The 15,592-nt window shown below is 37.4% G+C and overlaps 1 protein-coding gene across 6 annotated transcripts in view; it reads left to right on the forward strand.

Moving 5' to 3' along the window:
• The window catches only part of GPC6 (glypican 6), a 1,079,647-nt gene that overhangs the window by 525,291 nt on the left and 538,764 nt on the right, over nt 1–15,592 (forward strand). For all 6 annotated transcript variants that reach the window (XM_079902538.1, XM_079902543.1, XM_079902542.1 and 3 more), the window contains one exon: nt 9,577–9,968. In XM_079902538.1, coding sequence (XP_079758664.1) covers nt 9,577–9,968 — 392 coding nt within the window. The remainder of the gene's footprint in view (nt 1–9,576; nt 9,969–15,592) is intronic.

Genomic DNA, 15,592 nt, shown 5'->3' on the forward strand with positions numbered 1-15,592 from the left:
AAATAGGGTCTTTCCTGATGTATAATATGGCTTCTCCCTCCATCGTTATTACTCCTTTCCCTGCCCATTTCATCATCAATCATGCATTGACCTAAAATGAAAGTATTAGAGAACAGAGAAGGGCTCCAGTGATTTTCAGTCTTGGCTATACTTTGGGATCACTTGCAGAGCTTGAAGATATATCGATACCTGGATCTCACTCTGATGGATTATAATTTAGTCTAGAATGCAGCCTGGGCATCAAGATTTTTTTTTTAATTTTTTTTAATCAAGATTTTTGTAAGTGATTTTAATGGGCAGCCAAGAGGGAAAAAGAAGTAAATTTCATTTGGTTCTTCTTCCTTACTCTCCCTAAAAGCCTACATAATCTCTTGTTCCAGTACCCCCAGGTCCTTATCATTGACTTTTCACCTACAAACTACCTTTAGCCCCACTTCCCAGAGTTCACCCTTGGTGGTTTGATACTGGAGAGGTGTGTTCTACCCTCTGGCCCAGTGAGTAGTTGGGTGAAGAAGTCAGGGGAGCTGGAAAAAGAACTGGATTGTAAAGAGAGAAATATACTATGAAGAGAGCATATACCCCATGCTGTGGGTAATGTCATCAGAAAAAAATGGAAGCAGGGTGTTGGGCAAGGCCTAAAGAACACTGTCCGTAGGCCAAAGCTAAGGAGCTGCGCGATGATAGAGGTGAACTCAGTAAACATCCCTGATTTCAATTTCATATGCATTGCTTAGGGTGAGATACAAATACCATCTGCAGTCTCAAAACACTTGTTTCCTTTTGGCAGCAACCGTCAGCAACTTTCAAACTTAACTCATGACTCCCAGCATTAATAGTTTATCTATACCACCTTGTGAACATAAGTGGCCTAATCAGTCTTTCTTACTTTAAAAGAGATCTTTGGGAGAAATAACCTACCAAGAAATAAAACATTTATCAATCTAATGTGTAAAGGATCATTAAGTATAGAAAAAATTTCACCTTGTGAAATGTGAATTCAAATCAACAATTTCCATAAACTGCTCTATTGCTTCAAATCTCCCTGTATTGGCCAATTACAGAGTGCTGCTTCCAGGCAACTTTTCTTTTTGCAGCTGAATTACACACCTGATTCTGAAAAATCTCCTGGCTTTGGGTCTCTTCAGCTGACTTTACCTTAATGGTATTGAATTAAAGGACTTTGTTGCAAGATATTGGTTATTTTTAACAAATACTCATGATTGTAAACTGATGACTTCTCATTAAAAATTTCTTCATGGAAAAGTCTAGTCAACTTGATTAGCTACCTTGGAAGAATATAGAATGGTGGTGTCCAGTTGAGCTGAATAATGTGTTTAAAAATGCATTTGCTGTATCCTAAGTTTTGGGGCATTTTTTTTCCTGACTTATTGGTTAGAAGTATTTCCCCAGAACTCTTACGTTTCTACTTATTTAGATATAGTTTATAAGAATTTCCAACATACAATGGGAGTAATGTAGTGAAAATAACCTTTGGATTAATATAGCAAACAACTTTTGACTTCTGTATTGTAACATTTTAAACAGCTGATATATTTATTATTTTTTGAAAATAATTCTCCTAGATTTATTATTAGCATTTTATTTTGTTGTAGGGCCTTGTACGATGTTAAAAGATTGTTTAAATTTTTATTTTCATTAATTATCATGAAAAGAAATTTGGAAAAGAAAATTGTATTTTTTTTTTAACCTTAACGTAGTATCAGAGGAGAATGTTATTTTTTCTTTTCCTTTTTCATTTTTATACTGTCTATTTTACATTCCAGGTTTAGATTTTCTCTTCATGAAAATCTCCAGGGACTCATTAAACCACAATCTTAGAAAAATTTAGGGTGTCTACTTTAAAATCACTAAAGTCACCTAAATCCTTTAAATCATTTAAGTGATTTAAGAATTTACTTTTGGATTTTAGTTACCTCGCAGGGGAATATAAAGAGATGAACAGGCTGCAGGGCTGTCAGAGCAAATTTTAACATATAAGATAAAATAATGGAGGAAAGAACTTTTATTCTACTACTAAGAGATAACAGACTAATAATTAAATTGCCTTCCTACTTATAAGAATTCAAAGGCATAATACATTCTGTTTGATTAATTTATCTTAAAACATTTCACTTAGGATTTTTTTTGTTGTTGTTTTTGTTGTTCACGGGCCTCTCACTGCTGTGGCCTCTCCCGTTGCGGAGCACAGGCTCCAGACGCGCAGGCTCAGCGGCCATGGCTCACGGGCCCAGCCGCTCCGCGGCATGTGGGATCTTCCCAGACCGGGGCACGAACCCGTGTCCCCTGCATCGGCAGGCGGACTCTCAACCACTGCGCCACCAGGGAAGCCCTCACTTAGGATTTTGACCCTTTATGCCAGGGATTGGCAAAATTTTTTGGTAAAGGGCTGGATATTAAATATTTGGAGCATTTTGTTCCCATGTTCTTTGCCATTGTTGGTTTATATTTTGCTTGTTTGAATTTATTCAAATGTTTAAATGTATTTGTTGATAATATATACATGTTATTATAAAACAGTATCTACAATATATGTGTATATATATATATGTTATAAAATGGGACATATATAAAGTCAAATATTTTTAGCATCCTTTTGCATACCAGTCACTGTTCTGTGCACTGTAGCTGTAATCACAGGTTCGGTCCCTGATTTTCTTCTAGTGGAAGCCACTCCTTTGAGGAAGATATACCAACCCTAGGGATTTGCATGTGCTCTCCAGTTTCAGTTATCTACATTAGCTAATTAGTATTAGTGGAAAAATAATCACACATGAAAATTATTTTTAAAAGATAATTTAGATTTGATTTTAGAATGCACTTTGCAATTTATATTTAAGTATGGTTTTACCCAGTGTCCCAGGAGTTTATTATACTTCTCATTAATTATTCAAATCACAGTGTGAAAATTGGACTTCGTGTAAACTACAAAACTGCCCTGCTGTCCTGTTGTCTCTTGCGCTCTGGGTCGTGCGCCAGTTTAGTGGTCTAGGGCAACTTGCTTAACATTTCTGGGCCTCAATTTCCTCACCTGCAGTTTGATTATAATAATCCCTCAAACAGGAAATCTGTAGATTACTACTGTTAACTCACTTTGAAATTATATAGGCTTCTATTAATTCCTGGGATGAACTGACTGAATAAATCATAATGCGTATTATAACATAATAAACATAATCTATGAAAACATACACACACAGAGCAAGGGAAAGTATGAATTAAGAGATAAAGAAGGGGCAAATCACAAATGAAGTTTTGCTTACAGCAACTTCGTCTCAGTAATTACGGATTCTGATTTCTCCCTTGTTGAATAAATTGTTATTTTGAAAATCATTTTATTTAATTTCAACCCCATAATTTTTAAAAATGCCTACTGAGGGTCTGTTTCTTACACAAAAACGCAACTGATGTTTAAGAAAAACTACAAAGATGATATAATAGGATATCTATTCAAAATAGTTCTCCTCTTTCCCTGACATAATTATTTAACCTGAATAATGACGAAATAAAACGTGGCAGTGTCTTGCTCACTGAAAACAACAGAGTTCCAAACTGTGTTTATTTGACCAGCTATTGGATGGAAGGAGGCTTCAGTGCAGTGTAGGAGACAGGGTGGTTTAAGAGTTAACTCATGCGAGCCACTGCCTAAGTGAAGCGCGCGAGTGAATGTGAATGCAGGCAGCTTGGTGAGATCGTGGGCCGTGGGGTTAAGGCCCAGCAGGACCAGCAGCAGGAGAGGCAGCAGTGAAACCAGGCAAAGCATGGCTCAGAACAGGCGGAGATGTCCAGAGAGGAAGTGAGGGTCTGGTAGAGCCGTCTTGACAACCACCATGCTTTTGAGCAGAGGCCACGGGGCATTGTACCTGTAGATGCACATGACCGTGGAGCATGGGAGGATGTGAATGTTTATATATTTATAAATGCATGAGTTTGGAGGATGACAGTAGAGCACATCAGTTATGTCTGCTCTAAGATGTGGTTGTAGCATCTCTCTCTCACAGTGATTACTGTCTAAGAGGAGCTTGGTCCATGTGGAGTCAGGATGTATTTCACTGGGTGTTCATGTTCACCATCTATTTGTTCGTTCACTAGTCACCACGTTTTAAGGCCCTACCCTGTGATAGGCACCATCCAGGAAATGGTAGTATTGGACCAGCAGTCTTACCTGTGAATAGGATGTGTGTTTCAGCTCCTTTCACTTAAAGCACACACAGCTCCTCAAGTTCATCTTGTAAATAAATTGCGAGGCTGATGAGGTCTAGAAATGTGCTGGCTTTTTCTTGGAATGTTTTGATAGCCTCTTTCTAGGCTTCTGGAATTTATCAGAAGAAGGGTGGTGCTCAGTGGGTAGGGTGAGTGTGATTTTGTCCCCCTGGGGGACATTTGATAATGTCTGCAGACAATTTTGTCATCACTACTGGAGAAAGGATGTGCCAATACCATGTAGTAGGTGGAAGCCAGGGATGCTACTTATTATCTTACAATGCACAGGACAGACACCCAACAACGACTGTCCAGCCTAGGGAATTCCTGGTGGTCCAGTGGTTAGGACTCCGTGAGTTCACTCTGAGGGCCTGAGTTCAATCCCTGGTTGGGGAACTAAGATCCCACAAGCCGCATGGTGGGGCAAAAATAATAATAATAAATTTTTAAAATTTTTTTTAATTTTAAAAATTAAAAAAAAAAGATTGTCCAAGGAATAGATACGCAGACGTAGAGAATGGACTTGAGGACATGCGGAGGGGGAAGGGTAACCTGGGACGAAGTGAGAGAGTAGCATTGACATATATACACTACCAAATGTAAAATAGCTAGTGGGAAGCAGCTGCATAGCACAGGGAGATCAGCTCGGTGCTTTGTGACCCCCTGGAGGGGTGGGATAGGCAGGGTGGGAGGGAGGGAGACGCAAGAGGGAGGGGATATGGGGATATACGTATATGTGTAGCTGATTCACTTTGTTATACAGCAGAAACTAACACACCGTTGTAAAGCAGTTATACTCCAATAACGATGTTTTAAAAAATAAGATAAAGTAAAATAAAATAATTTAAAAAAAGATTGTCCAGCTCAAAATGTCAGCAGTGCTGAGGCAGAGACCCCTGATGTAGAAGACTGGCATCCAGCTGCCCATTCCACATAAGCCATGACCTGCCAAGGGTGACATTGCATGTGGCAAGGACTCCCTGTGCAGCACCAATCTTCTTACAGAGTCTCAGCGTCTGGGGAGTGGGGAGAAGTGGGTCATTTAGGGACCATGTGTAAGTCTACCAGAGAAGAGAGTAAATGGCGCTGGGGTTCTTCTTCCTCCTTATCCCAGCATTTCCCTGCTGGTCACATCAGGTTATGATGTAAGCAAGGGGACTTTGAAAGGAGAAGTCATCTCAGAAGATATGCTTGAAAGCTGACAGGTGTGTGCAGAGGGAAGGACTCTCCTAGTCACTTAACCTTGAAAAGGGCCTGGGTCGGGGGCAGGGTGGTAGCTTTCCTGTGTCTATGAAACATAGTCCTTATAGGATACCAGCTTTCTGAATCATTTACCCTCCATGCCAGCAACTTGAGGTTTTTCCGTAGCCAGAGCTTGGGTTCTGCGCTGGCTGAACTGATTTAGCATGCTTTTGTGGAGAGGATGACAGAAAGAAAGAGATTACGAGAGTAACACACTCAACACAAATATGTGGGTTTAGGGAAGCAAATTGACTCTACCTGCTTCCCCTGGTGAGACAGATGCTGTCTGTGATCATGCATAGATACAGTCTCCACTGACACCAGTGACCAAAGCTTTTCTCTCACTGGGTTCTGGGATGATGTGGATTTATACCACCATCTGAAACACTCATTTTAAATGACCTTTCAATGAGAAGTGTTTTGGAGAGCACGAGAATAGAATAGGAAGATGCTACAATTTCTAGGTTAATGCTAAACAGTGCTTGATCCAGTTGCCATGCCCAGTCCCCCTACGATAATATTAACTAGATAATACTTCCAGCTTAAATGGGCCCAGCTTTTGCTGTTTTGTGCGGACTGCAGATTCCTTGAGAGCCCTTAGTCTGCCTTTCTCTTCGGGCTTGCACCTCCCCTTGGTCCTGTGTGCACCTTACATTTTGAGGCATTCATTTGGAGACTTTATTTGAAGCCTTTCTCAGATATCCTTAGGGTACCTTTTGACTCCTAGGAGTTGATTTTTGCCCATTAAGAGGCCTCTCCAAGCGATCAGTGGCATGCGTAGACTTTCTTTTTGCTTTTGGAACAGTGGTGGTTTTTATCTACAAGATTGTTCTCCCACTTGGGGCAGTCTGCCCCGCAGCAAACAGATGTTCACATCCAGATCTCCCCTCTAGATGAATAAAATCCTCCCAGAGGCTACTGCTGGCTGGAAGAAATTCTTTTGTGCATTTATAAAGCATAAATGAGCCCTAAGCAACCATCTTTGATGTATATTTTGTGATTGGGGAAGGAAAACATTTTTTAAAACATCTTCATCTGCCAAACTCTTACACATGAGAATTTTTGTTGACTGAAGCCTTTATCCACTGTGAGCTTTGACCTCTCCCATTAAGCAAAGGGTTAGATTGAGGGTTTTTGTTTGTTTGTTTGTTGTTACATGGCTCTTCAATTTTATTCTCTATGCTGTTTGGGCATAATACTTGCTCAGCAAAATGGGTGTGATAACTGTCTTCCAAATCCCCATCTTGTTTGGTTTGCTGAGACAGTTTTCATCCAAGCATAAAATACTTTGTTCAAAGAGTCACAGTTCAAAAGGTGGAAGTTTAAGTCTGTGGGCATGCTAAAAATGAAATGAGAATACTTATGTTTTGGAGGACATTAGTTTTGCCTCACTACCTTGGATTCCCATCTTTCATAAGATCTAAGATCAATGTACTTTAGGGTACCAACATTTTTCGTAATTGGCTAATGCATTAACATCCTTCAATACCAAGTATTAACTTTGACTGTGAGATCACTAAACCGTATAATGATTTTGAACATGGAATAATAACTTGACTTTTGAGGACCACTGAAGCTAAGAGCAAACTTTTGAGACAATGACATACCCTTAAACACAAATTTAATCCTGGAATCTAATAATAAAATGTTTCTTGAGCCATATTTATGGAAATCTGATAACTTAGTTTCTTTATTCAATTATGATACTAATTTAGGCATAAAGACACAAACCACAAAGCACAGTGAGTGGACAATCTGATTTTAACTCTTCAGCTACAAAATGGTCATAAGCCTAATATTTAATTTTCCCCGTGTCAGGAGAGGAAAAGTCTAGGAATGTAACCTTCTGTAAAAGAAAAAACAAAATTTTCATCGCTGCAGAGAAGGATTTATACCTGAAATCTTTGGAGAACAATGAGAACCAGAAGATTTTTCTTTCTTTTTTTTTTTCTCTTGCAAATCCAGATCACACTACTGATTACTGACATTCATTGCTGAAGGCAGTACTCTGTATTCAATAAATTAAGCTTTTATTTCAGAGTCCAACAAAATAATTGACCTCAAAAAGAAGATAAATGAATAGGCTATCCGGAGCTCGTGATGAAAATCTACTTTCCAGTCTCATTATATTAGTATTTTTCAATTCGGTGATTTTTCCATTCTTTCATAGTTTCTTTCACAATTATAACACCTTTCACTCTGCTCCTATATGAACAAGGCCAAGCTATTTTCATCCTTGGTTTCAAGACTGAAAGGTTTTACTATGCTATTTTTATGCTTTGTTATTAATATTAATAATTTAATATAGTTTCCATTTTAGGATAAGTTACTAGTAAATTTCTGAAAAACTTCTGAAATGTTTCTTATTTCATAAAATCATAAATAACATAGACATATAGCATATATAAATATTTTGATTAATTAATCCTTTGACAGTTTTGAACATTTTTGCCCTAAGTGATTTTCCTTAATGAATCCTCGAAGATTAGGGAGGTTTAAAACTATTTAGCCTGATTTTTACATTTGGGAAAAATTAAAATAAGAACTATTTGGTGCCTTGAACAAGATTACCCAGGGGTGATAAGCCATGACTTTCAGATAATCCCTCAGTTTTTGCTACCAGTGTAGCAACATAATTTCTGTATTTAAGAAAAAAAAAGTATTCTTTCGTAGTAAGAGGATAAACATTGAACAGAGTCCTTTTTAAGATTTAGTGTATTGGTTTTATTTGAAAACAAATACAAAATAATCACCATTATAGACACCATTTTATCAAGACGTGATTCAATGCTATATTATTTGGAATTGAAGTAGCTAAATCAAGTGCTTCTTCAGGTACCTTCTGATAAAGACAAAATTAGGTGTAGCTTCCATAGAATTCATAGAGACAGTCATTGCTTTTTCTCTTCTGCATCTCAGGAAAAGAATCCCACAAGCCCCTAGAAAAAGGAAGAGGTTTTTATTTGATTCCTACTGGGATTCCTTGAGGTATCCAGGACTTGCTTTTTCCCCGGCTTTAACTGAGAGGGGCCGTAGCTTCTGGGAATAAAAGGGAACTGTAGGAGGTAAAGCAGAATTACTCAGTTGTTGGTAACTTGGATTTACAGACTCAGAAGAATGATCTTTCCATAGCCTTTTTCCCACCCCCAGTCACATTCTCTGAATGGGATAAAACTTGAGCTTGCTCTACCCAGGCTCATTTGTGCAAATGGATAAGTATCTTACACATATGCACTGCGTCTTGAGGAAGACTAATATGAGGACCTACCAGTACCCAGGGACGTTGTTTTTGCCATCCTATTTTTTTGCCTACTACTACTACTCCCAGAAACACTCAAGTGCTACTGCAGGATGGAAGAGGTCATTTCTTGGTAGACACTCTTTCATTTAGAACCTCTTAACCAGAAAGCCCAAATGCCTATATTTTATTCAAGTGCTATAAAATGATAGTGATAGCGTATGATGATAATGCATGGTACTTCATAACTTTCTTATGCATTATGGCAGCCTAAATTATGTTTACTATAGCCTTGGCTTTAAGTGCATTTAATTGCATTATGAATCTCTAAACACTGATAATTGATTGCTATATATAGCAACTACAAAGAGTCCAAATATTACATTGATTTGAATATCCCATTTATGAACTTTTCCAAATAAAAGCAATTTAATGGAATTTGGTGGTAGAACAGATTTGTAAACAGACTGGAGCAAATGTTTTTATCACTTATGCATTTATTATTATATTAATGACAATACTTAGCCACATGTTCTGATTTGCGTTAATTTGAAAGCATAGGATTTTCTAAAATTAACAATAAATGGAAATATAATTGAACCTTTTTGGAGGAGTATTAAATGGTAAATTCCTAATGTTAATGGATGTTCTTTCAGACAGAATCCCATGATCTTCTGTTTTCTTTGACTCAGAGAAGATCACAGATGTAGGTCAAATCTCACTTAAAATACTATCAGTTCATTGATACCTTAATCACAGGATACATTTTTTTTCTGTGAAAATAACCATTAGAAGCAGTTGTTTTTAAGGTAAGTAGATGCCTTGGACTTCCTAGATCTTGCTAATTTATGACTGCTTACTTGTTTTATCTGCAGAATTTTTCCGAGAGCTTCTGGAAAATGCGGAGAAGTCACTAAATGATATGTTTGTACGGACCTATGGCATGCTGTACATGCAGAATTCGGAAGTGTTCCAGGACCTCTTCACAGAGCTAAAAAGATACTACACTGGGGGCAATGTGAATCTGGAGGAGATGCTCAATGACTTCTGGGCTCGGCTCCTGGAACGAATGTTTCAGCTGATCAACCCACAGTATCACTTCAGCGAGGACTACTTGGAGTGCGTGAGCAAATACACAGACCAGCTGAAACCATTCGGAGATGTTCCCCGGAAGCTGAAAATTCAGGTCACTCGCGCCTTCATTGCTGCTCGGACATTTGTCCAGGGGCTGACCGTGGGCAGAGAAGTTGCAAATCGAGTTTCCAAGGTAATTGAAAATCTACTGTCTTTCTAATTGGCCTTTCTCATTTTTTGTTTGTTTGTTTGTTTTTAAAACCAACGTTTAAAAAAGAAATTCAAGGTAAAAGTTCTCACTTACAGTGGTTCTTGCTCGTAGAGAAATCAATTAAATGTTAAAGCTTAATTCTTTGTGTGAGAGAAGCCAGGATTTCAAGCCATTGCGTGTGGTTTGAAACATAATGTCAATATTTATCAGCAATTCAGCAGAGAAGCTTTTATCAAAAAATGCGCGAAAACAGGTGTCTTGTAACCATGACCACCTGGCATTTCTGATCAGTTTTAAGGATGATAAATACTCATGAAGCAGTCCATCCGGAGGTTATAATCCTCTAGGAAGTCCCAAGGAGACAGTCTTATGGTGCTGGCAAGTGGAGGCAAGTTGTTGCTCCGAACACCAGCACCTGGCATTTCTTCTTCTTCATCACCCTTGTCAAAGCGGCCGAATTCCTTACTAGTAAAAGAAGAGCTGACACCTGTAGAACTGGACTAGGGACGACTAATGAACGCAAAGTGTAGAATCTGGCGGAGAATTCTTTTTGTTATCCATTATCTTTGCAATTCAATGCCGTGTATTGCGTTGGGCTTATGAGAAAGATAAATCAGTAACACGCGTCTGTGCCGTTCCTTGAGGATGTCTCTAAACCTTTACTGCACGGGGTTTTTTTTTTCCACTGCTGTTTTTAAAACATTGAGTGTTTCCTGTGTAGAGGATATATGCCTTCGTTTAAATTCTTCCTTGACATTCAACTGCTCTTATGAGATGAGCTTGCCCATTTATGAGGGCAGTCCAACAAGTAAACTGAAAGATGATTACTTTAAGAGGTAAAGTTAAAACAATAGATAACAGAAGTCTGGTATTATGTCACCCCAAGAAGGTCATGTTTGTACAAAGATTATTGATAAATATTACTTTCTTACTGCAGGGTCGTGCCAAAGAGCCATATATTTTTTATAACTATTAGTACCATCCTGGCATGTTTCTTTTTTCCCCACTTTAATCTCCTCAGTATTTACATCTTGGTATCAAGATGTATATACGGTTAAAAATGTTTCTCTGTGGCTCTGTTTGTAACATTCATAGCAATCCATTTTTTTAATTATCAATTCTTAAAAAGTTTACTTGAGCATATGGAAAGATTATTTGGAAGAACGCTTTGATGAGGATAAACACAGGGATTTAATAATATAAAGGGCCTATAACCTTGATGTTAAAAACAATTTTTTTATTGAAAATCAACAATATTCTACATACCAAAGGAAATAGAACCCCAAAAGTGGATTAATAAGGAGTTGGCCAGGTGGAGTAATAAGAGGAAATATGATTATCTGGGAAAGTCTGTGAAATATAGATAGATATAAGAAATAAATATATATTCCATATATTCTTGAGAGATAGATTTTGTTTAAAAAAAAGCTTAGTCACAGTGACTTCAAATTGAAGTCTTTGCTTTTATTGAAGAATGAGAAACGTGAGGTAAGAAATTCAAGGCATGGATTAATATATGCAATATTCCTGATTGTTTATGTAGAATCTGCCTGAGTGTGAATAATGATTAGGTGCATATATTTTGGTCTGGGGAGGTCTCAGTGAGGTAAGAGAATATTTTCTATCAAAGCATCTAAAAAGCCAGAGGAGAGGTTGCTGCTGACTGACTGACTGTCTCTCCTGTATCTCAGAGGATGGCATTAACAACAGCCCAGAAATGGTACCTCCCCTTTGTCATTCCCTGACTGTCTTATTCTGAGGTCTTTGTGTACCAAAAATCTAATGTGTCCAGCTTCATGGTAAAGGTTGATATCATGGACCAACCATCAGTAGAGTACGACCTTTAGTTTTTTACCAGATGTGAGGAGAGATAGACTCAGCAACCCTGAGATCTTTCTTCCCTTGATTTCTTCATGACCAACATTCATTTGCAGAACAGCTGCTGTGGGTTTGCAATGTAGTTTGTGGTCGTGTAACTATGAATGTTTACTGTTCTATGCAGATATTAGCTTTTCTGACCTGAGTTTCATTAGCCCTAACCTACTCAAATCATAAATCCCATGCTGACATCTGGTCACTGCCTTCTAGTGGGTGGATGGATGGATGGATGGATGGATGGATGGATGGATGGGTGGATGGATGGATGGATGGATGGATGGGTGGATGGATGGATGGAGAGAGAGAGAGAGAGAGTTGGATGTGGATATATAGCCTTGGTTTAAAAGAAGAAGCTAAGCAATTTTTTCTCAAATAATTTACGACTCAGGGATTTAAGTATTTTATCAGTGAACTTTCTCACCTAATGATTACCAGATGGTCTGTAGCTGAGTAAATCAGATACAGATCTGCTAGTGCCATTTGGGTGCTTATGACAATGACTTACGGCACCGAAACCATTCTCTGTGATAAGAATAAAATATTACAAGACTAACTATATTAAGAGGAGAAGCAAGAATTGTGTTGGACGTTTAGCCCTTCATATATCAGAAGTTTCCCTGTTGTCTGTTAACTGAGTGAGTTAGAGTTTGTGAAATGACTGCAGAAGAGTTAAGGAATTCAAGGCAAAATTCCCAAATAGCGATCCACAAACTTCCTTATCTCCTGCACCTTGGCTTGGGGGATATTTTTTTCCTTCAGTTTCTCTCTTCTCTTGCAGTGGCTTCTTAAATCTAGGAAGGCATCATTAATAGCTTCTAATTAAGTGTTTTGACGGGAAAATTTAGCTCTTTGGCAAAACACAGCAGTTTGACACAAATGTTTTGACACAACGTTTGGGGAATTTCCTTACCAGAAAAATGGAGGACTAATTTGTCAACGTCAACATAACTATTTTTAAAACTTACTCTTGCCGTCTCAGATACGAACATTGTCTTTTTCCAGGCTTTGGATGGAGCAAGTTAATTTTAAATAACGATTTGAAAATAGCTGTGCTATTGAATACATGCATATCTTAAAATTGCAACTCTACCCCTGGACATACTGCTTCACATGTGTACGAATATATGTGTAGGATTCATAGTAGCCTTTTTACAATAACATAAAAAGTAGAAATATCACAAATATCCCATCTGCATAAATGGTGATCTCTTCACACCATGATATCCTATGGAGCATTGAAAATAAGTGAATTCTAGCCACAGGCATGGATGAATCAATTGCAGAAATCTCATTTTGAGATTAAAAAATAAATAAAATCACCAAAGAATATATACCATTTATATAAAGTTTAAAAATGTAAAACTAAGCAATACATCATTTAGGAATTAAAATACAATATATGTGGTAAAACTCTGAAGAAAACTTCAAAATGTTAAACACAAACATCAGATGGTAATTACCTCTAAGGGTTAGGTTTGGAGGTCTTATAAAGGAGAGATATTCAGAGGTTTCCACAGTTATCAATAACATACTGTTTCTTAAGCTCTGTGCTGTGTGTGTGTGTGCAGGTTTAAAATTTTTTTAACGAAAGAGATTAAAATGGGAGAGACTTCACCGTTGTTCATCTATGATTCTTTCCATCTCTGTAGTTATGATCAAGTCCCTGAGCTAGCCTCAGTGATTTATCAGACTTACTGCTGTTTGTGGATTTGACCATTTACTTTCCATGTTCCATCCCGTACTAAATGATACCAAGTAGGCATGGGAGACAAAGCTCTAAAATGAACATAAAAGCACATTTTGATAATATAGTGGTCTTGAGAGAAAGGATTCAGGCTATTTTCCTTAGCACGGTCCCTTTTTTAAAGCACCACCTTTACCCCCCTATATATACCCATTCGTGAATGGGAACTTGGGTGCCAGCAGTCCCTCTGAGGCTTGCCTAGCACTGTGACGAACAGAAAGAAGGCTGAGTAGAGATAGTAACAGTTGTCTGCTTAGACTGAGCCTCCATTTTTCATCATGAAGGCAAGTGACTTAAGTGTCTTCACTGGTCCATCTTGATTCCATTTAAACAAAGAAGACATGACTTTCATATCTTTTTGCTTTAATAAAAGTGACTTCTATGAGGAAAATCTGTAAATTGTGTCAGTAGCAACCACTTCAACTATGAAAATCATGTCATGGATTCATTCCAGACAAATTAGGTAGGTAATGGAATTGGAATCTATAGGACCTGAACTATTGCCAAATACTGTCATTTATCTCTATCTATGTATCTATCTATCTGTCTGTCTAACTATTTTCTGTCTCTTTTCTTATCTAAATTATTTCTGCCTTGTGGGTCGTGACTTTGAAAAGAATGTCTGGCTTTCGTAAGACCAGAATATTTGTATCAACAGTCACCTGCCTATGTCTGCTACCCATAATAGTATCTTTGCATGGAGAGCCTCTTAACTGGTCCATCCAGCTGAGTAAACAGTCTTAAATTAACAGTGTGTGCCTAGAAAGCAATAAGCAGAGAGTCAATTTTCAATAAATGTAGTTGATAAATTATGAGGCTGAAAAAATTTATCATCAAATTTGATGAAATGAAGCCTATGAAATACATCCCTTCAGAACATTCTCTGATCAAAATGGAAAACCATTCTGAAGAATTTGCCATGGATATAGTTTACAAGGGAAATGGTATTCTATTTAGCTGTTTCCTTCTGAGATAGAATTTAATATATAAACAAAGACCACCTGTTATACCTGTCACCTGAATGATTTGTTTTGCTCCTTCTGTGGTGATCTTTTGTGTGTGTGTGTGTGGTGATCTTTTGATTGGAGTTAATTTTTTTAGAGTCATCCAGAAATGAAAAAGGCCATGAAGAGGCCTTAGGTGAATGAAAGCTTTTTTATTTCTTTTGTGGTCAGTGTATTCTCTTCTGTAATTGATGATTATCCAGTGTAGGTTAGTTCAATAACATACAATGTTAGGAAGAATAGGTAAACCTTTTGAAATGATCAATAATACGTTTACAACTTTTAAGTCAGCATAAATAAAATATGCTTGCTGTTTTATGATGATGGTGTGGACATTATATTATATTTAGAAAGCACTTTGCCATCAATAAATAATATCATGATAAAAAATAGTAACAAAATAACATTAGTACAAGAGGCCAAAACAACAAAAATAGCTTATTAATATAATTCATTGGAAACGTATGAATTTTACCATGGTCCAGATGCAGTGATAAGCCCTGGAAATCACAAGAGTGTGAGGAAATCCAGGTTTCAGCGGAAGAAAAGAGCCTCTACCCTGAAGAGTAGCATATGGTGTTCTACAGAGGACTCCAGAGAACTAAGAGCTGAGGTCCCATTTTGATGAAAAAAATTTGGTTACTTTGATTAAAACAATGAATGAAATCTTTATTACTAATTTTAAGTTCTTTTGCAGAATGCCTAGCTTTGGTGTGTAATTTTGGAAAATAGTTAAGAGAGTGAAAATTGAGGAGAATGAAGCCATTTATTTCCAGTGCATTAAAAGCTATTTGTGTATCCTTTCTTTTTAGTCTTTTTGTAGCTTATGTCTGTTTCTAATAACCTATGCCTGTTAGGCTATTTTATTTAAAATTATACTATCTTTTGGAATTCCATTAAAATGAGTACATTTCTCCCCATCGAACCTAGGTTTGAAGTTTTATTCATAATGAAAGGAGAAGGTAAGGGGTATGTCAATG

Source organism: Stenella coeruleoalba (genome assembly GCF_951394435.1).
Source record: "Stenella coeruleoalba genome assembly, chromosome: 18".
Lineage (NCBI taxonomy): Eukaryota > Metazoa > Chordata > Mammalia > Artiodactyla > Delphinidae > Stenella > Stenella coeruleoalba.